This window comes from Galeopterus variegatus, unplaced genomic scaffold (assembly GCF_000696425.1).
Source record: "Galeopterus variegatus unplaced genomic scaffold, G_variegatus-3.0.2 Scaffold25, whole genome shotgun sequence".
In the NCBI taxonomy this organism is placed as follows: Eukaryota; Metazoa; Chordata; class Mammalia; order Dermoptera; family Cynocephalidae; genus Galeopterus; species Galeopterus variegatus.
This window is the reverse complement of record NW_007726136.1, coordinates 234,922-249,274: the sequence shown is the minus strand read 5'-3', so window position 1 is coordinate 249,274 and position 14,353 is coordinate 234,922. Positions and strand designations below refer to the sequence as shown.

General features: G+C 42.2%; 1 protein-coding gene across 1 annotated transcript in view; it reads left to right on the top strand.

Annotated features, from left to right (window-relative positions):
• The window catches only part of TEKT1 (tektin 1), a 28,370-nt gene extending 15,171 nt beyond the window's left edge, over positions 1–13,199 (top strand). Inside the window, exons 6-8 of the mRNA XM_008568646.1 lie at positions 2,253–2,475; positions 12,288–12,484; positions 12,954–13,199. Coding sequence (XP_008566868.1) covers positions 2,253–2,475; positions 12,288–12,484; positions 12,954–13,161 — 628 coding nt within the window. The 3' untranslated portion in view covers positions 13,162–13,199. The remainder of the gene's footprint in view (positions 1–2,252; positions 2,476–12,287; positions 12,485–12,953) is intronic.
• The last annotated feature ends 1,154 nt before the right edge of the window (positions 13,200–14,353 follow it).

Here is a 14,353-nt window from a genome sequence, read left to right as displayed (position 1 = left end):
CTCAGACAGGCAGGACCTCACGAGGCGTGCTTGCAGCTGGCCGGGAGCTGGGAGGAGGCAGGCTTGGTGCCCACCCCAACATAGGGCCCAGAGCTCCTGGGTCCTCCAGGTTACGCCTCACTCTAGGGAGGTCTGATATCCAGCCCTTGAACATTTATTTATTTTTATGATGGCAGCACTCTTTTTTAAAAAACTGAAACATCTGTGGGGTACAGAGTTGAATATGAATGGCTGTGTGCAATATGTGATGCTCAAATCAGGATAATTAGTGTATTCAACATTGCACAATGTAATCGTGTTTCGTGGCCCTTTACCAGTTTCTCTCTTATGCCCCTCCCCCTCCCCGTTCCCACCTCTGGTAACCTCAGTTCTGTTTGCTCTTTTGAAAGTTCATTGTATTATTGTGGCTGTCATATCCTTCTTTTTTTATTGATTTTTTAGCTCCCACTTATGATTGAGGACGTGCAGTATTTCTCTTTCTGTGCCTGGCTTATTTCACTTAACATAATTTTCTCTAAGTTCATCCCTGTTGCTGCAAATGGTAGAATTTCATTCTTTTTAATGGTGGAATAGTATTCCATTGTGTGTATATATATCACATTTTCCTTATCCAGTTGTCCAAAGGTGGACATTTACAATCTTTAAACAATTAAAGGATATTCTTTTATCTATGCATGTTTTTTAACAAGTAGAAGAATCTAAAAACGTATAAAGGGCAAGTCAGTCATTCTCCTTTTTCACCCCTTTCCATTTTTATACCCCCTGAGATAACCTGTATGTTCATACAAACACATACATATATGTGTACTCATACACACACAAGTAAATTTTGTTTAGTTTACAAAAATGGGATTATCCTATGTACCTTTTCTGTAACATCTAACTTGTGTTTTTCTATTAGCATTATATCACAACCTAACACATTTTAAAATTTAAAACCTTCTTTTTGAAATAAAACATACATATAGAAATGCATACAAAGAATAAACATGCAGTTCAGTGAATTATCATAGTGTTTGTTATCTTTTGCTGTGCGACAAATTACCCCAAAACTTAGCAGCTTAAAACAATGAATATTTATTATCTCATGGTTTCTGTGGGTTGGGAACACTGCTTACTGGGTGCCTTTGGCTCAGCATCTCCTGAGGTTGTAGTCACACTGGCTGCTGGGGCTGCAGCCCATCTGAAGGCTTGACTGGGGTGGGGTGCGCTTCCAGGCTGACTGCTGTGGTGACTGCAGGCCTCAGTCCCTTGCCATGGGAGCTTCTCCATGGGGAAGTATTATGACGTGCAGCTGGCTTCTCCCATAGTGGGTAATCTGAGAGAGAGAGACAGAGAGAGAGAGAGAGAAAGAGAGAGAGAGAGAGAGAGAGAGAGAGAGAACCAAGACAGAAGCTACAGTCTTTTTTTAACCCTAATCCCAGGACCAACATCTCATCCTTCTGTTTGTGCGAAATGAGTCAATAAGCTCATCCCATACTCAAAGTGAGCAGCTTCCACAAAGGTGCAACAGGAGTCAGGGATCCCTGGGGCCATCTTAGACGAGGCCTCTAATTCCAGAGTGAACCACCAACCAGATGAAAAAAGAAGACACCACCACCACCACCACAGAAACCCCCACCCTGTCCCCTTCTGATCAGTACTCCCTTTCTCCTCCCCAGAGGTAACTACTTTCCTGACTTCTGATAGATTTGTTTTGCCTGCTTTTTATTAAATAGCATCATATACTATATATGCTGTGTGTATGTTTGGTTTCTTCCAATTAACATTATTTTGAGATTCACCAGTGTTGTTACATAAAACAGTTCCTCTTCAAACTAGCAATTTATTCATTTGGTTTTCTATTTTATTCTCTGTGTTATAATCTGTTACCGTTATTGTATTTTAGTGCTCAAATTCTCTCTAGCTGTGTGATCTCAACCAAGTTACTGCATCTCTTCGAGCCTCAGTTTTCCTCCTCTGTAAAATGGGTGTTATAAAAGTTAGCACACTAGGCCATCGTGAGGATTAATGAGATAATGTCTGTAGGGTGCCAGCCCCGTGCCTGGCACAGAGAAGAAGTTTCCCCAGTGTGACAGCTGTTGCTGTTGATAGACCACCGTTCACTCTACCTAGAGATGAAAACATTCTAGGTGCTTCTGATGGTGGAGGTAGGCTTAGCTTTCAGTGGATTTCCAGGAGCTTGTCCCCCTCCACACACTCCCCTCACCAGCCCCAAATATGCAGGGAATGACAGTGTGGGTTTGTTTCAGCTCTGTGAGTCTGGAAGACTGGCTGGACTTCTCTAATGCAAACGTGGAGAAGGCTGACAAGCAGCGGAACAACTCACTGGCATTGAAGGCCCTGGTGGACCGCATCCTATCCCAGACGGCCAGCGACCTGCGCCAGCAGTGCAACATAGTGGACACAGCGTTCAAGAATGGGCTGAAGGAGACCAAGGATGCCCGGGACAAGCTGGCTGTCCATCTGGCCAAGGTGAGGTCTGGAGGGAGCATGGGATGGCACGTTCAGGAGGTTTCACCATGGAAAGTGAGAATGCCTTCTGGATCAGACCACTAGACTTCTGGGCTTATGATATTGGGTCAGCTAATGAGTAAGGGCTGTTCGCATCTCTCCATTTCAGCAGTAAGCTTTGGGCTTTGGGGACTGGAGTGGGACTTTGCCCCACTCTGGGACTCCATTGCCACTCACTGCTGCAGAGAACAGAGCCGCTGAGGACAGAATGCTGAAGCAGGAGACCCAGGCTCAGGGCCTGGCCAAAGAAAGATTTCTGTGTCATAAATACTCCCACCATGATCAATTTCAAGCTACCCATTTAACAGTGGGCTGGCAAAGTTGCGGAATATTTAACAAGCAGAGCCCACGTGAACTGGCTGCAGCACACCCTCCTCCCCATCAAGGACCCTGGATCCTGAGACTATATGACCACCCCACAAGGCCAAGCTCAGGGACACTGAGAAGTAGAGTCTAGTAGGACAGTGCTGCATTAGGTCTAAAGAAATGTGCCCAAATTCCAGTCCTGAGATGGCTGGGGGACTTAAGCAGCTTCCTGAAGCTCTGAGCCTCTTGCTTCAATGGTACATGCGGACGATGATGGCCCCCCCAACATGGTCACTGCCGGCCCACGCCTGCATTTTACTGCGGGTGAAACTGAGGCATAGTGCACGGCAGGACCCAAGGCGGCAGGGTGGGACTAGAACCTAGGCCTTCTCCACCTTCTCCACTCGTAAATCCCTGCCTGTGGCAGCATTCACAGCCCTGTCCTCTGGCAACTCAGAGTCTAGTTGGGAGACAAGATTTGTCCTTGTGATGTGCAGGACAAAGCGGAATATAATCAAGGGTTAAACAGCAGTATTCAGCAAAATGGGAGGTAGAAGAGCCTCGTGGGTAAACGTGGAGACTCTGGAGCCAGGCAGTTTGGGTTTGAACTGTGGCTTCAACGCTCGCTGTGTGGTCTTGGGGAATTACTGAAGCTCCCTGATCCTCAGTTTCCTTGTTGATAAAATTGGAACAACCACAGTGCTCATCTCCCAGGGTTGGTAAGGGTTAAATCAGACAACTCATATAAAGTATTTAGAACAGGGCCTCGCAACATAAATTTCACGTACGGTCATGTGTTGCTTAAGGACGGGGATAGATTCTGAGAAACACGTCATTAGGTGATTTTATCACTGTGTTAATGTCATAGACTGTACTTACACAAACCTACAGGGTATATTCTACTAGATACTTGGGCCATATGGTATAGTCATTATAATCGTATGGGACCACTGTCATATATGTGGTCCGTCACTATGTGACATATGACTATATGTGTATGTATATGTACATGTATATATGCATGCACATACACACATATATAATCAATATATAATACAATATAATATATATAATTAATAAAAATTGGCTGGTGATGATGATGATAATAATAGCCAAAGAATACTCAAGAAGTTTCTTGGTGGAGTAAGAATGCAGTCTAGGCCTTGAAAAATGGATATGAGACAGGAGGTCAGAGAGGAGGGGAGACTGCTGTAAAAGAGGCAGAGTGGGTGAGAGCTGGTTTTTACAGGGCATGTGAAAAGCCCAGTCCTGCTGGAGGAGAGAGTCCCTGCAAGAGCTGAGAGCTGTATGTCTGAAGGTCTGGAATGGAATATAAAATAAACATCCAATAGGTCTGGAAAGGCAGGAAAGATGGGTTAAAACAAATTAGGTGAAACTTAGCAGGGACAAAAGTAAAGTCTTTTACATGAGTCTAAAAAAGCCATTGTGCCAGCACAGTGTCTTAGTAGAAGCAGTATGAGTGAAAAGATTTAGTTGAAGGGGAATTGGGAAAAAACTATCAATAGGATGGAAGAGACGTCTAGACACGGAGGCTTTTGGTCCTGCTCCTGTCTGTGGTGGTGAGGCCTCGCATGCAGGACTGTTCACAAAAATAACACTGATAAGAGCGATGGTCATACAGTGTTGGGTGCACTGTGCTATTACATTGCTGTGCAACCCTGAAATGGGAGTTTATCTCTGAGAGATAGGGAAAAAGTGTTTTCCTGCTCTCACATACTCCTCAACACAGCACTTCTGCCAGTAGATGTGTGGGGTTTCCCCCACTCACTAAGCAAACAATTCTCCAGCTAGGTGTCCTCTGACTTAATTCAATTTTCACATTATCTAGCTGGAGATAGCATCAGATCCCGCAAGTTACAAGCTCAGTCGCACAAGACTGTCCCCAGTTCAGATGCCAGTTCCAAGTCCCAGGTTGTGACCTGTGATTCTGACCAACTGGCACTAAATGGGGTTCCTATGATCCCCTTCCTTGGGCTCAATTAATTTGCCAGAGAGGCTTACAGAACTCAGAGAAACACTTACTTATATTTACCCATTTATTATAAAGAATACTACAAAGGATTCAGATGAACAGATAGATGGGAGAGATGCACAAGGACAGGTATGGGGGAAGGGCGTGGAGCTTCCGCACTCTGTGGATGCACTGCCTTCCAGAAACCACCATGTGCCCAGCTAGCCGGAAGATCTCTGAATTTGGCTTCTTATGGGGACTTCATTAGGTAGGCACGATTGATGACATCATTGGCCGCTGCTATCAACTCAACCTTCAGCCCTTCTGCCCTTCTTGGGAGGTTGAGAGTGGGGCTGAAAGCCCCACCAGGAAATGGTATGTATTTCTATATAATACTATGTATTTCATAATATCACACATCCCCATTTTAGAGATGAGAAAACCGAGGCTGAGAAGGTAAACTTTGTTAAGGCCTCGTGACGAATAAGTGGCAGAGCTGGGCATTGAAACCAGGTCTGTCTGACTGCTGAGCTTGCACCCGTCCCCACCCCACGATTCTAATGGGAACACAAAGACTACGTCCTCTTCTGGCCTCACACTGTAGGAGGGACCAGATGGACTCAAGAGCAGCCTGGGAAAGGAGGGGCATTGGACAGGGGCTCTGCAGTTGGGAGAAGCAGAGACCCTGGGGCAGTGGTGTCCGATGGGAATGTAACACAAGCTGCATGTGTCACTTTACATTTTCTAGTAGACATTTTTTAAAAAGTAAGAAGAAACAGGTGAAATTAATTGTTTATTATATGTTTTATTTAACTTGCTGTATAAAAAACATTATTATCACTTCAACATGTTATCAACATAAATAATTAATGACATATTTTACATTCTTTTTTTTAAACCAAGTCTTTGGAATCTTTTGTGTATTTGACACTAATGGCATTGCCCTGGCTGTGTGTATTTGATATGGCACATATCAATTAGGACTAGGCACATTTCCCAGGCTCAGTAGCCACATGTGGCCATTTGCTGCTGTGTTCATGCAGCTTCTGGGAAACAGGGTCTCTTTCCTCATTTGTGAGAAGGGTGTAAGATGGTTCATGTATGTGGGACAGATTTACAGATGGTGGCCACAAATAAGATGGAGCCATGAAAGATATCCAAAATTTAATTTGAAATTATTTTAATATTCGAAAGAGTCATGGTCTAAGAGACAGAAAGTATATGACAAAAATCCAGGGGTTCGGGCCGAGCCCATGGCTTACTCGGGAGAGTGCGGCGCTGGGAGCGCAGCGGCCCTCCCGCTGCGGGTTCAGATCCTATATAGGGATGGCTGGTGGCTCACTGGCTGAGCGCGGTGCGGACGACACCAAGCCAAGGGTTGCGATCCCCTTACTGGTCACACACACACACACACACACACACACAAAAAAATCCAGGGATTCATCAAGTTCAAAGGCCTTAGGAGTTAACAGGGGAAATCATTTAGATCTCTTAAGGGCCCCCAAATTTTAAGATCCAATCAAGAAACAGCGCCCTGGGTGGGGGTGCCATGATTATGTGAATGGAAGAATTAGGGGATGTGTACTTTGAATAACTGTGAGACCCTGCACCCCCATTTGGAGGCCACCCACCTAGATTCTATGAGAAAAGGGTCCTGCTGATTATCATCTAGCCCCAAGCCTCCCTGGTCATGAAGAGACTTAGCAAGTGGAGAAGACAACCTCCAAATTAAATGATAAGGTAACCCCCACTTTATTTGCAATGTCACAATTGTTTCCATACTGGTCAAAGTGTATTTTAACCGCAGGAAGATTTAGAATTAAGTATAGGAATGTTTAAGATCATCTAACCTGGAGGTCAGCTCACTTTTTCTATACAGGGTCAGATAGTAAATATTTTAGGCTTTGTGGGCCAAAAGGCAAAATCAAGAATATTATGTAGGTATTTATATAATAAGAGAGAGAAAAAAAATTTCCACAAATTCTTCATCAACAAAATTCAAGTTATAATAATAATTGAGTATAAGTTTTTGTAATACAGGTATAATAATGAGGAGGAGGGAATTCTTTTGGGAGGGGATAACATCTTGCTTTGTTGAGGCTCAAAGTTAGTGTTTCCTATAAAATCTACTGCAAATGTTCATCTGTTAATGTTGATCTATATGAGATTTTACATATTTCATCTATGATATGTCTTTTCATTCAGCTAGGTACTGCCAAGTAATGATAACAATCTGTGAGCACATGATTTTAATTGACTGTATTCATAGCTTGGAACGCATTTATAGAACTCTGTCAGATTTTTCTAACAGAAATATTTGCCTTTTAGCATGTCATTACATTTCAGATTAATTACTTCCAGTTGAAGTTTAGGTAGAAGCTCCTCTATTACACAGTTTAATGGATTTTGAAATATGGAAATTTCCTTTGCATTTGCTTTGAGGTCCAAAAAACACTGGAACTTGGGAAATATGTGTTGCAAATTTATGTGGGGATGGAGGTCTTGCTTCTTCTAACTTTTGACAGCATAGAAAGTGCATAAAGCAGCTTGACATAATTTGTAATTAAAATCACATTAGTTGTTAAAACGACTTCGCCACAGTATAAGCTTTGCATATAAATGGTGTCTAGCCTTTTAATTTTAGTTGCACTCATTAAGAAATATTATTGTCTTCAGCAAAAACTTATTTCCAAAGCTATTCAGGGTTTGATAATAGTGGTTGGGGGTGGTTCTTCTTATTCAGAAAACTTTCAGTCTTGGCCCAGAGCTGAAATAAATCACGAGAAAAATTTACCACTGCTAAGACATTGAATTGCTGAGTGATAGGGCAAACCAGGATATTCAGCTTCTATTTCTGACAAAAACTGACAGAACTGATAATGGTCAAGTCTATGAGAACGAATGAAGTTCACTGTTTTTGATAATGGTTCAATAACATATGATAGACCCAAATATTTTGTGCAAAGTACCTTCTGACAGATATCACGAGGGAACTTCAAAAAGTTCATGGAAAGATTCAGATTATCTTTTAATTCCATTTCCACTAACTTTTTGAAGTACCCTCATGCAATGAATAACTATAAGATTCAAATAACTTACATTTTCATAAGCTGTATACATTTGTTCATAAGCCTTTTCCTGTCCAACACATGTTTGTGCCATCATCAGCTTTAACACTTCTTAGCAGATTCTACTTCAGGTTGCATTGAATTAGTATTTTCTCAACTCTTTGAAAATAGTTATTTCATACAAACCATTCACAGAGGCTGAGTCGTTAGTCACTCCGAACTCAGTGTTGACTCCTTGAGTAAACAACCGAGCAGCATTAAGAGCAAAAGAAAACCATTCAAAATCGTTTGCCTTGTTTACTAAATGGATTAGTGATGTTACTCCCCATGTCCTTAACTCTCTGAGCAACTATTCCTGCAGAAAGACTAATACTCTTAAATAAGTCTATATTCTCTGTACACACTTCCTCAACTACTATAATCAAACATGATTTAATTAACTCCCCATCAGTAATGGCTTTCCTTACTTGGCTAACAAATGAGCCACTTGGAACTGTGATTGTAGCCTCATTTTCATTTTTTGTGAAGAAATTCTGCAGTGATGAGATAATCCTGTTTAAATGTTCTAATTTTTCTGATTATTGCTTTCCTGTGAGTTGAGACTATTGTGATGAGTGCTTAGTATGGGAATGTTGATGTATATTGTATTCTTTCTGCACAGCTATAGTGTCATTGCATAATAAACACAATGGTTTGACATCTAGTTGATTAACAAACCTATGTTTCACTGGGTCTTAAAAGTGCAACACACAATACCCATTTTCTTGTTTTAAGATGATGGGTGTGAACTGTGCTATTGTTTGAATGTTTGTGTCCCACCCCAAATCCATGTTGGAACCTAATCCCCAAAGTGACAGTATTAAGAGGTGGCACCTTCAGGAGGTGAATAAGCTATAAGCGCTCTGCTCTCCTAGATGGGATTAGCACCTTGTGAGGGCTGGATGGAACTAGTGAGGTCCTTTTTCCCTTTTGCCTTCCGCCATGTGAGAACAAAGCATTTGTCCCCTTGTGAGCATGCAGTGACAGGCACAATGTTCAAGCAACAGCACTAAATCTGCTGGCACCTTGAATTTGGACTTAACCAGCCTCCAGTACCATGAGAAACAAATTTCTGTTTTTCATAAATTACCCAGTCTCAGGTATTTTGTTATAGAAGCAGGAATGGACTAAGGCATACTGGTAGTAAAACAGTGAAATAAGATGTCACCATATGGTGATATAAGGTTGGAAAAGCTGTCAAGTTGTAACTGAGTCACTGTGATTTGTAGTACTCTGGGCAACTGTGCAAAGCAACGAGGGCATCGCGTACAGTCTGTCACAATTCCTTCCCTCTGCCATCGCAGTTCAAAAGCAGTCTTAAATAAATAAATGTGCACGGCCATGTTCCGGTACAACTTTATTTATGGACACTAAAAATTAAATTTTATGTAATTCTCACATGACATGAAATATTCTGCTCTTGATTTTTTTTAACCATTTAAAAATGTGAAAACCTTTCTTTTGAGAGAATGAAAAGACAAGCCCAGAAAGCCTAGAAAAAATGAAAAGACAAGCCTAGAAAGACTGACTAGGAGAAACTATTTGCAAAACACATGTCTGATAGAGGACTGCTATTCAAAATATACAAAATACTCTTAAAACTCAATTAAAAAATCCAATTAAAAAATGGGCAAAAGATCTGAACAGATAGCTCACCAACAAAAATATACAGATGGCAAGTATATGAGAAGATGCTCAATGTCATATGTCATTAGGGAAATGCAAATGAAAACAACAATGAGATACTACACACGTATAGAAAATCCAAAACTCTGACAACTCCAAGTGCTGACGAGGATGTGGGGCAACGGGAACTCCCAGTCATTGCCGGTGGGAATGCAAAATGGTACAACCACTTTGGAAGACAGTTTGGCAGTTTCTTACAAAACTAATCATACTCCTATGATTCAGCAATCTCATTCCTTGGTATTTGCCCAAATGAGTTGAAACCTTATGTCTACACAAAAGCCTGCATATAAATATTTATAGCAGCTTTATTTATAATTGCCAAAACTTGCAACCAAGATGTTCTTCAGTAGGTGAATGGATAAATAGACTATGGTACATCCAGACAATGGAATATTGCTCATTGCTGAAAAGTGATGAGCTATCAAGTCATAAAAAGACACAGAGGAACTTTAAGTGCATATTGCTAAGTGAAAGAAGCCAATCCGAAATTCGTACCGTATGGTATGAATCATGATTCCAACTATATGACATTCTGGAAAAGGCAAAACTATGGAGACCCTAAAAAGATCAGCGGTTGTCAGGAGTTTGGGTGGGTGGAGGAGGTTAGGAGGGATGAATAGGTGGAAAACAGGAAATTTTTAGGGCAGTGAAATCTATTCTGTGTGACAGTGTAATGGTGGATTCAATATCCACCGTTACATTCAGTGTATAATGGAATTTGTCAAAATCCATAGAATGTACAATACAGAGAGTGAACCCTAATGTAAACCATGGACCCTAGTTAATAATGTTGTATCAATATTGGTTCATCAGTTGTAACAAATGTGACTTACTAGTGCAAGATGCTAATAATAGGGGAAACTGAGGGAGAGAGACGGGACATGGGAACTCTACTTTCTGCTCAATTTTTCTTTAAACCTAAAACTTCTCTATAAAATTACTGACTAAAAGATTCTTGTTTCACAGTCTATACAAAAACAGTGGCAAACTGGATTTGTCCCGTAGGCCACAGTTTACTGATTCCTGACCCAACCCATAGTATTAATAATTTTGTTTTAAAGAATATGTATTTTGGATATCTAAAGTATTTGTAAAATTTAAGAGAATTATAATTTAAAATGTGATTAAATAATTGATTTAACATTATGATTTTAAGTTGAAACTTTATTAAGTTTGAAGATAGCATTAGAATACTTAAGAGAATTTAAGATTCATGGTTTTTACTAATTTGTTAGATTGATGAAATCTATTTAAAAAGTCCAGAAGGCCTTGTTTGCTCAGATAATTAAAGTCTTTCCTTTTTTGGCAGCTGGCCCGTAAGGGGATGGCTAATTCATGTCTTTAAAACAGTTACATATCAGGGCTGGCCCGTTAGCTCAGTTGGTTAGACGGTAGAGATGATTAGACCAAGGTCAAGGGTTTGGATCCCAGTACTGGCCAGCCACCAAAACAAAAACAACAAACAAACAAATAAACAAGTTATGTATCAAATTTATAAATGCTGCTTTAAATAAATGTCCAGTTTGAGTGTGCTGCTGATAACACGAAGGTACATGGTTTGATCCTTGTACCAGCCAGCCACCAAAAAAAAAAAAAATGTTCAAATGATTTTAACTAAGTTTGAAGTGGGAGCAACTATTAATCAAAATTGATTTAAAGTGATTGTTAACTTTGCTAAGTTTAAAAATGGTGTATCTGTGAACCAAACTTAAGAAAAGCCTAAGTGTTAAGAAGAAGCTTAAGAAGCCAAACGTAATGTGTGGACCTCGTTTGGGGTCTAATTGGAAGAAACCAACTCCTAAAAAAGATGTGGAACGACTGGGAAAATGTGAACACTAGATGTTAGATATTAAGGAATCATTTTTTTTTCTTTTTTTGTGTGATAAAGGTATTATGGTAATGTTAAAAGAAAAAAAAAGAATCCTTATATCTTAGAAATACACATCAAGCATTTAAGACTGAATTGGTATAATATCTGGGATTTGTTTTAACATAATTAAGCTGTTGGGCAGGGAAGGGGAGGGTGGTGTATATGAAACAAGATTGGCATAGTCTATTACTTGTTGCTTAAATTGATTATGGGTACATTATCATGTCTACTTTTGTGTATATTTGGAAATTTTCATGATGCAAAGTAAAAAAAAAAAGCTTAAAGAAGAAATAAATTTCTTAACTAGTTAAATATTAATTTGAAAACAACAGGTAACATATACGTAGTCTTTTCTGTGCACAAAGCCACCCTAAAAATACCAACCACACTCAGATCGAACTGCTCACAGTCTTCCCTAGGCTTCTAGAGGACAGAACTGGTGCTACTGGGTGGGAGTTACAAGGAATTAGGCAGCTTTCTGCTCATGACACAAGGGTACTTTGTGACAGGGTGAATGGGTGGCTTTGAGCAGTGTGAGACCGCTGAGCCGGCCAAGCCTTTGCTGAGGGCATCTCCCTGGGATAGGAGATGAGGTGACAATGGCCAGTCGTGTTTGTGCCACCTGTGGGGTTCTAAGGGTGGGTGAGTTACCTTGCCCAACAGTAATCACTGCCTCAGGGAAGAGAGATCAGACTCATTTCCGGGTCCTGCTTAGGTAGAAATCTGAGGCCCCTTCTTCCCCACTTACCTGATCACAACAGATCTGCTGCCTGAAGCTGAGTTTTGAGGAGATCAACCTGGCCTCACCTGCTGTAATCCTTTTTGTAAGGTCATGGAAGAAATTGCATCCCAGGAGAAAAATATTATGGTTCTCGAAAAAGCCATCCTTGACCAAGAAGGGCCTGCCAAGGTGGCCCACACGCGCCTGGAGACCAGGACTCACCGGCCTAACGTGGAGCTGTGTCGCGATGTCGCACAGTATAGGCTGATGAAGGAGGTTCATGAGATCACCCACAACGTTGCAAGGTAGGCTGGCAGCCAGCGGGCAGAGGGGCCCTGAGGCTCGATCCCAACCTGGATTGCAAGCAGGGGTAGGCAGTGGCCCTGGTGGGTGAAGCTGCTGGGCCAGGTGGTGACTGTGGTGGGTGGAGCCTGCTCCCTTACGTTTGAGGGGTTCCCTCCTAAAATGCAGTCTCTACTAACAAGTCAAAATTGTGGCCGTGTAGGAAATGGATCCCAATGTTGAAATTTTTCTAAAGAAGCCCAAATTCAGGTGTTTCAGTAAAATCTGCAGTTTTAAATGTTGGCATTTCATGACGGTGTAAGTGTCATGAATCTGGCCCGAGGCCACCAATTTAAAATCTGTCGTAAGGACGAGAGAGGGAGAAGAGCTCATTTCAATCTGGCTTCCCTTCTGCACAACCAGATACACTTTTCCCCTGGAAAAGCGATGCAGAGAGAGAAATTATTCCCTTATGTCCTTTCCTTCTCCTAGATTAAAGGAAACCTTAGCCCAAGCTCAGGGAGAGCTGAAAGGGCTGAGTCGCAGACAGTTGGCTTTGCAGGAGGAGGTCCAGGTCAAAGAGAACACCATCTACATCGATGAAGTGCTGTGCATGCAGATGAGAAAGTCCATCCCTCCACGCAACGGGGAGGACCGTGGGGACTGGGCCGGGGGCCTCCGCCCTGATGCTGTGTGCTAATCATAGGGATCGTTCAGATTTGCATTAAACCATGACATAAAACAGTAGCCCAGAACTCTCATTTCAGGCCAGCAGAACTTCTCGTCAGCCTGTCACAGACTCTTGGCCAGGATCCAAGCCTGCTGGGGCTGAGGTTTGGGTACAAGGTTCTATTCTGCTGCTGCTGTGGTGGTTGTTTTACAGTTAAATTCTATGTGTTAGCACAGGCCACTCATAAAATCACAGGGCTTGGGGCCTTGGGAGAGGGGTTCAAGGCATTTTAGTTCAGATTCTATTCAATTAAGTAGTTGGGCTGGATCCCCTAGTCAGACTACTCCCGTCTTACTGATGAAAAGGAATGCAAACCTTTTTCTTGGCTCTCTTAAGTCCTTTTCCCTAGAAAACAATGTGGTGACTACTGACAGACAGACACCCTGGCTGGTCTGGGACAGCCTGTTCAAGTCACACAAACAGATGAAAGAGGAGCAACCCCGGATCAGGAGTTCCCTTAAGCCTGTGGGCTCTCTGGCCTATGCAGTGGCAGGGGACGAGGAGGGGGTGAGACAGGTTGCTGCTGCCCTGGGTTATGGGGTAACAGTGGGGACTCTCTGGCCCACAGGCTGGAAGGGGGCTCGGAAGGGCACCAGTGGCTATGCATGTCACCTGTGGGGTGGGCGGGGTGGGAGAGGTGGGAGGGGAGCTCATGGAGGGTGCACGGCCTGTGTGCAGACCCCAGGAACTGCAGCCTCTGAATTGCAGCTTGGGAAAGAGGAGGCAAACGATCCTGGGCTCCAGACAAGCCGTTCCAGCTACCGGCAGAGCCACATCCTTGAGCGCCACCACGTGGTAAGGAATTTTAGATTTTTTTCTTTTCCTGATTGTAAACTCTTATTCAAAGCGTGAGTTTGGTGGTTTCCAGACCAATTAGTAATCATCGGAAGTATTTTTTTCTTTTGAATACTCAAGTAACTATAAAGAAAAAGAAAATAACCAAAATTCCCATTCCTGCCACAGATTCAAATCAGTGGTTAAGAGTGTAGGTTTGGGAGTCAAACATCCCTGAGTTCAAGGTCTCCTATATACATACGTCATAAGATTATTGGGAGATTGAATGAGAAAACCTATCTAAAGGGCTTCATACTGAGGCTGCCTGTCCGATGGGGAAATGAGTGCTCACTAAACACAAGCCATTTTGAAGAGCCTGCACCCGTAT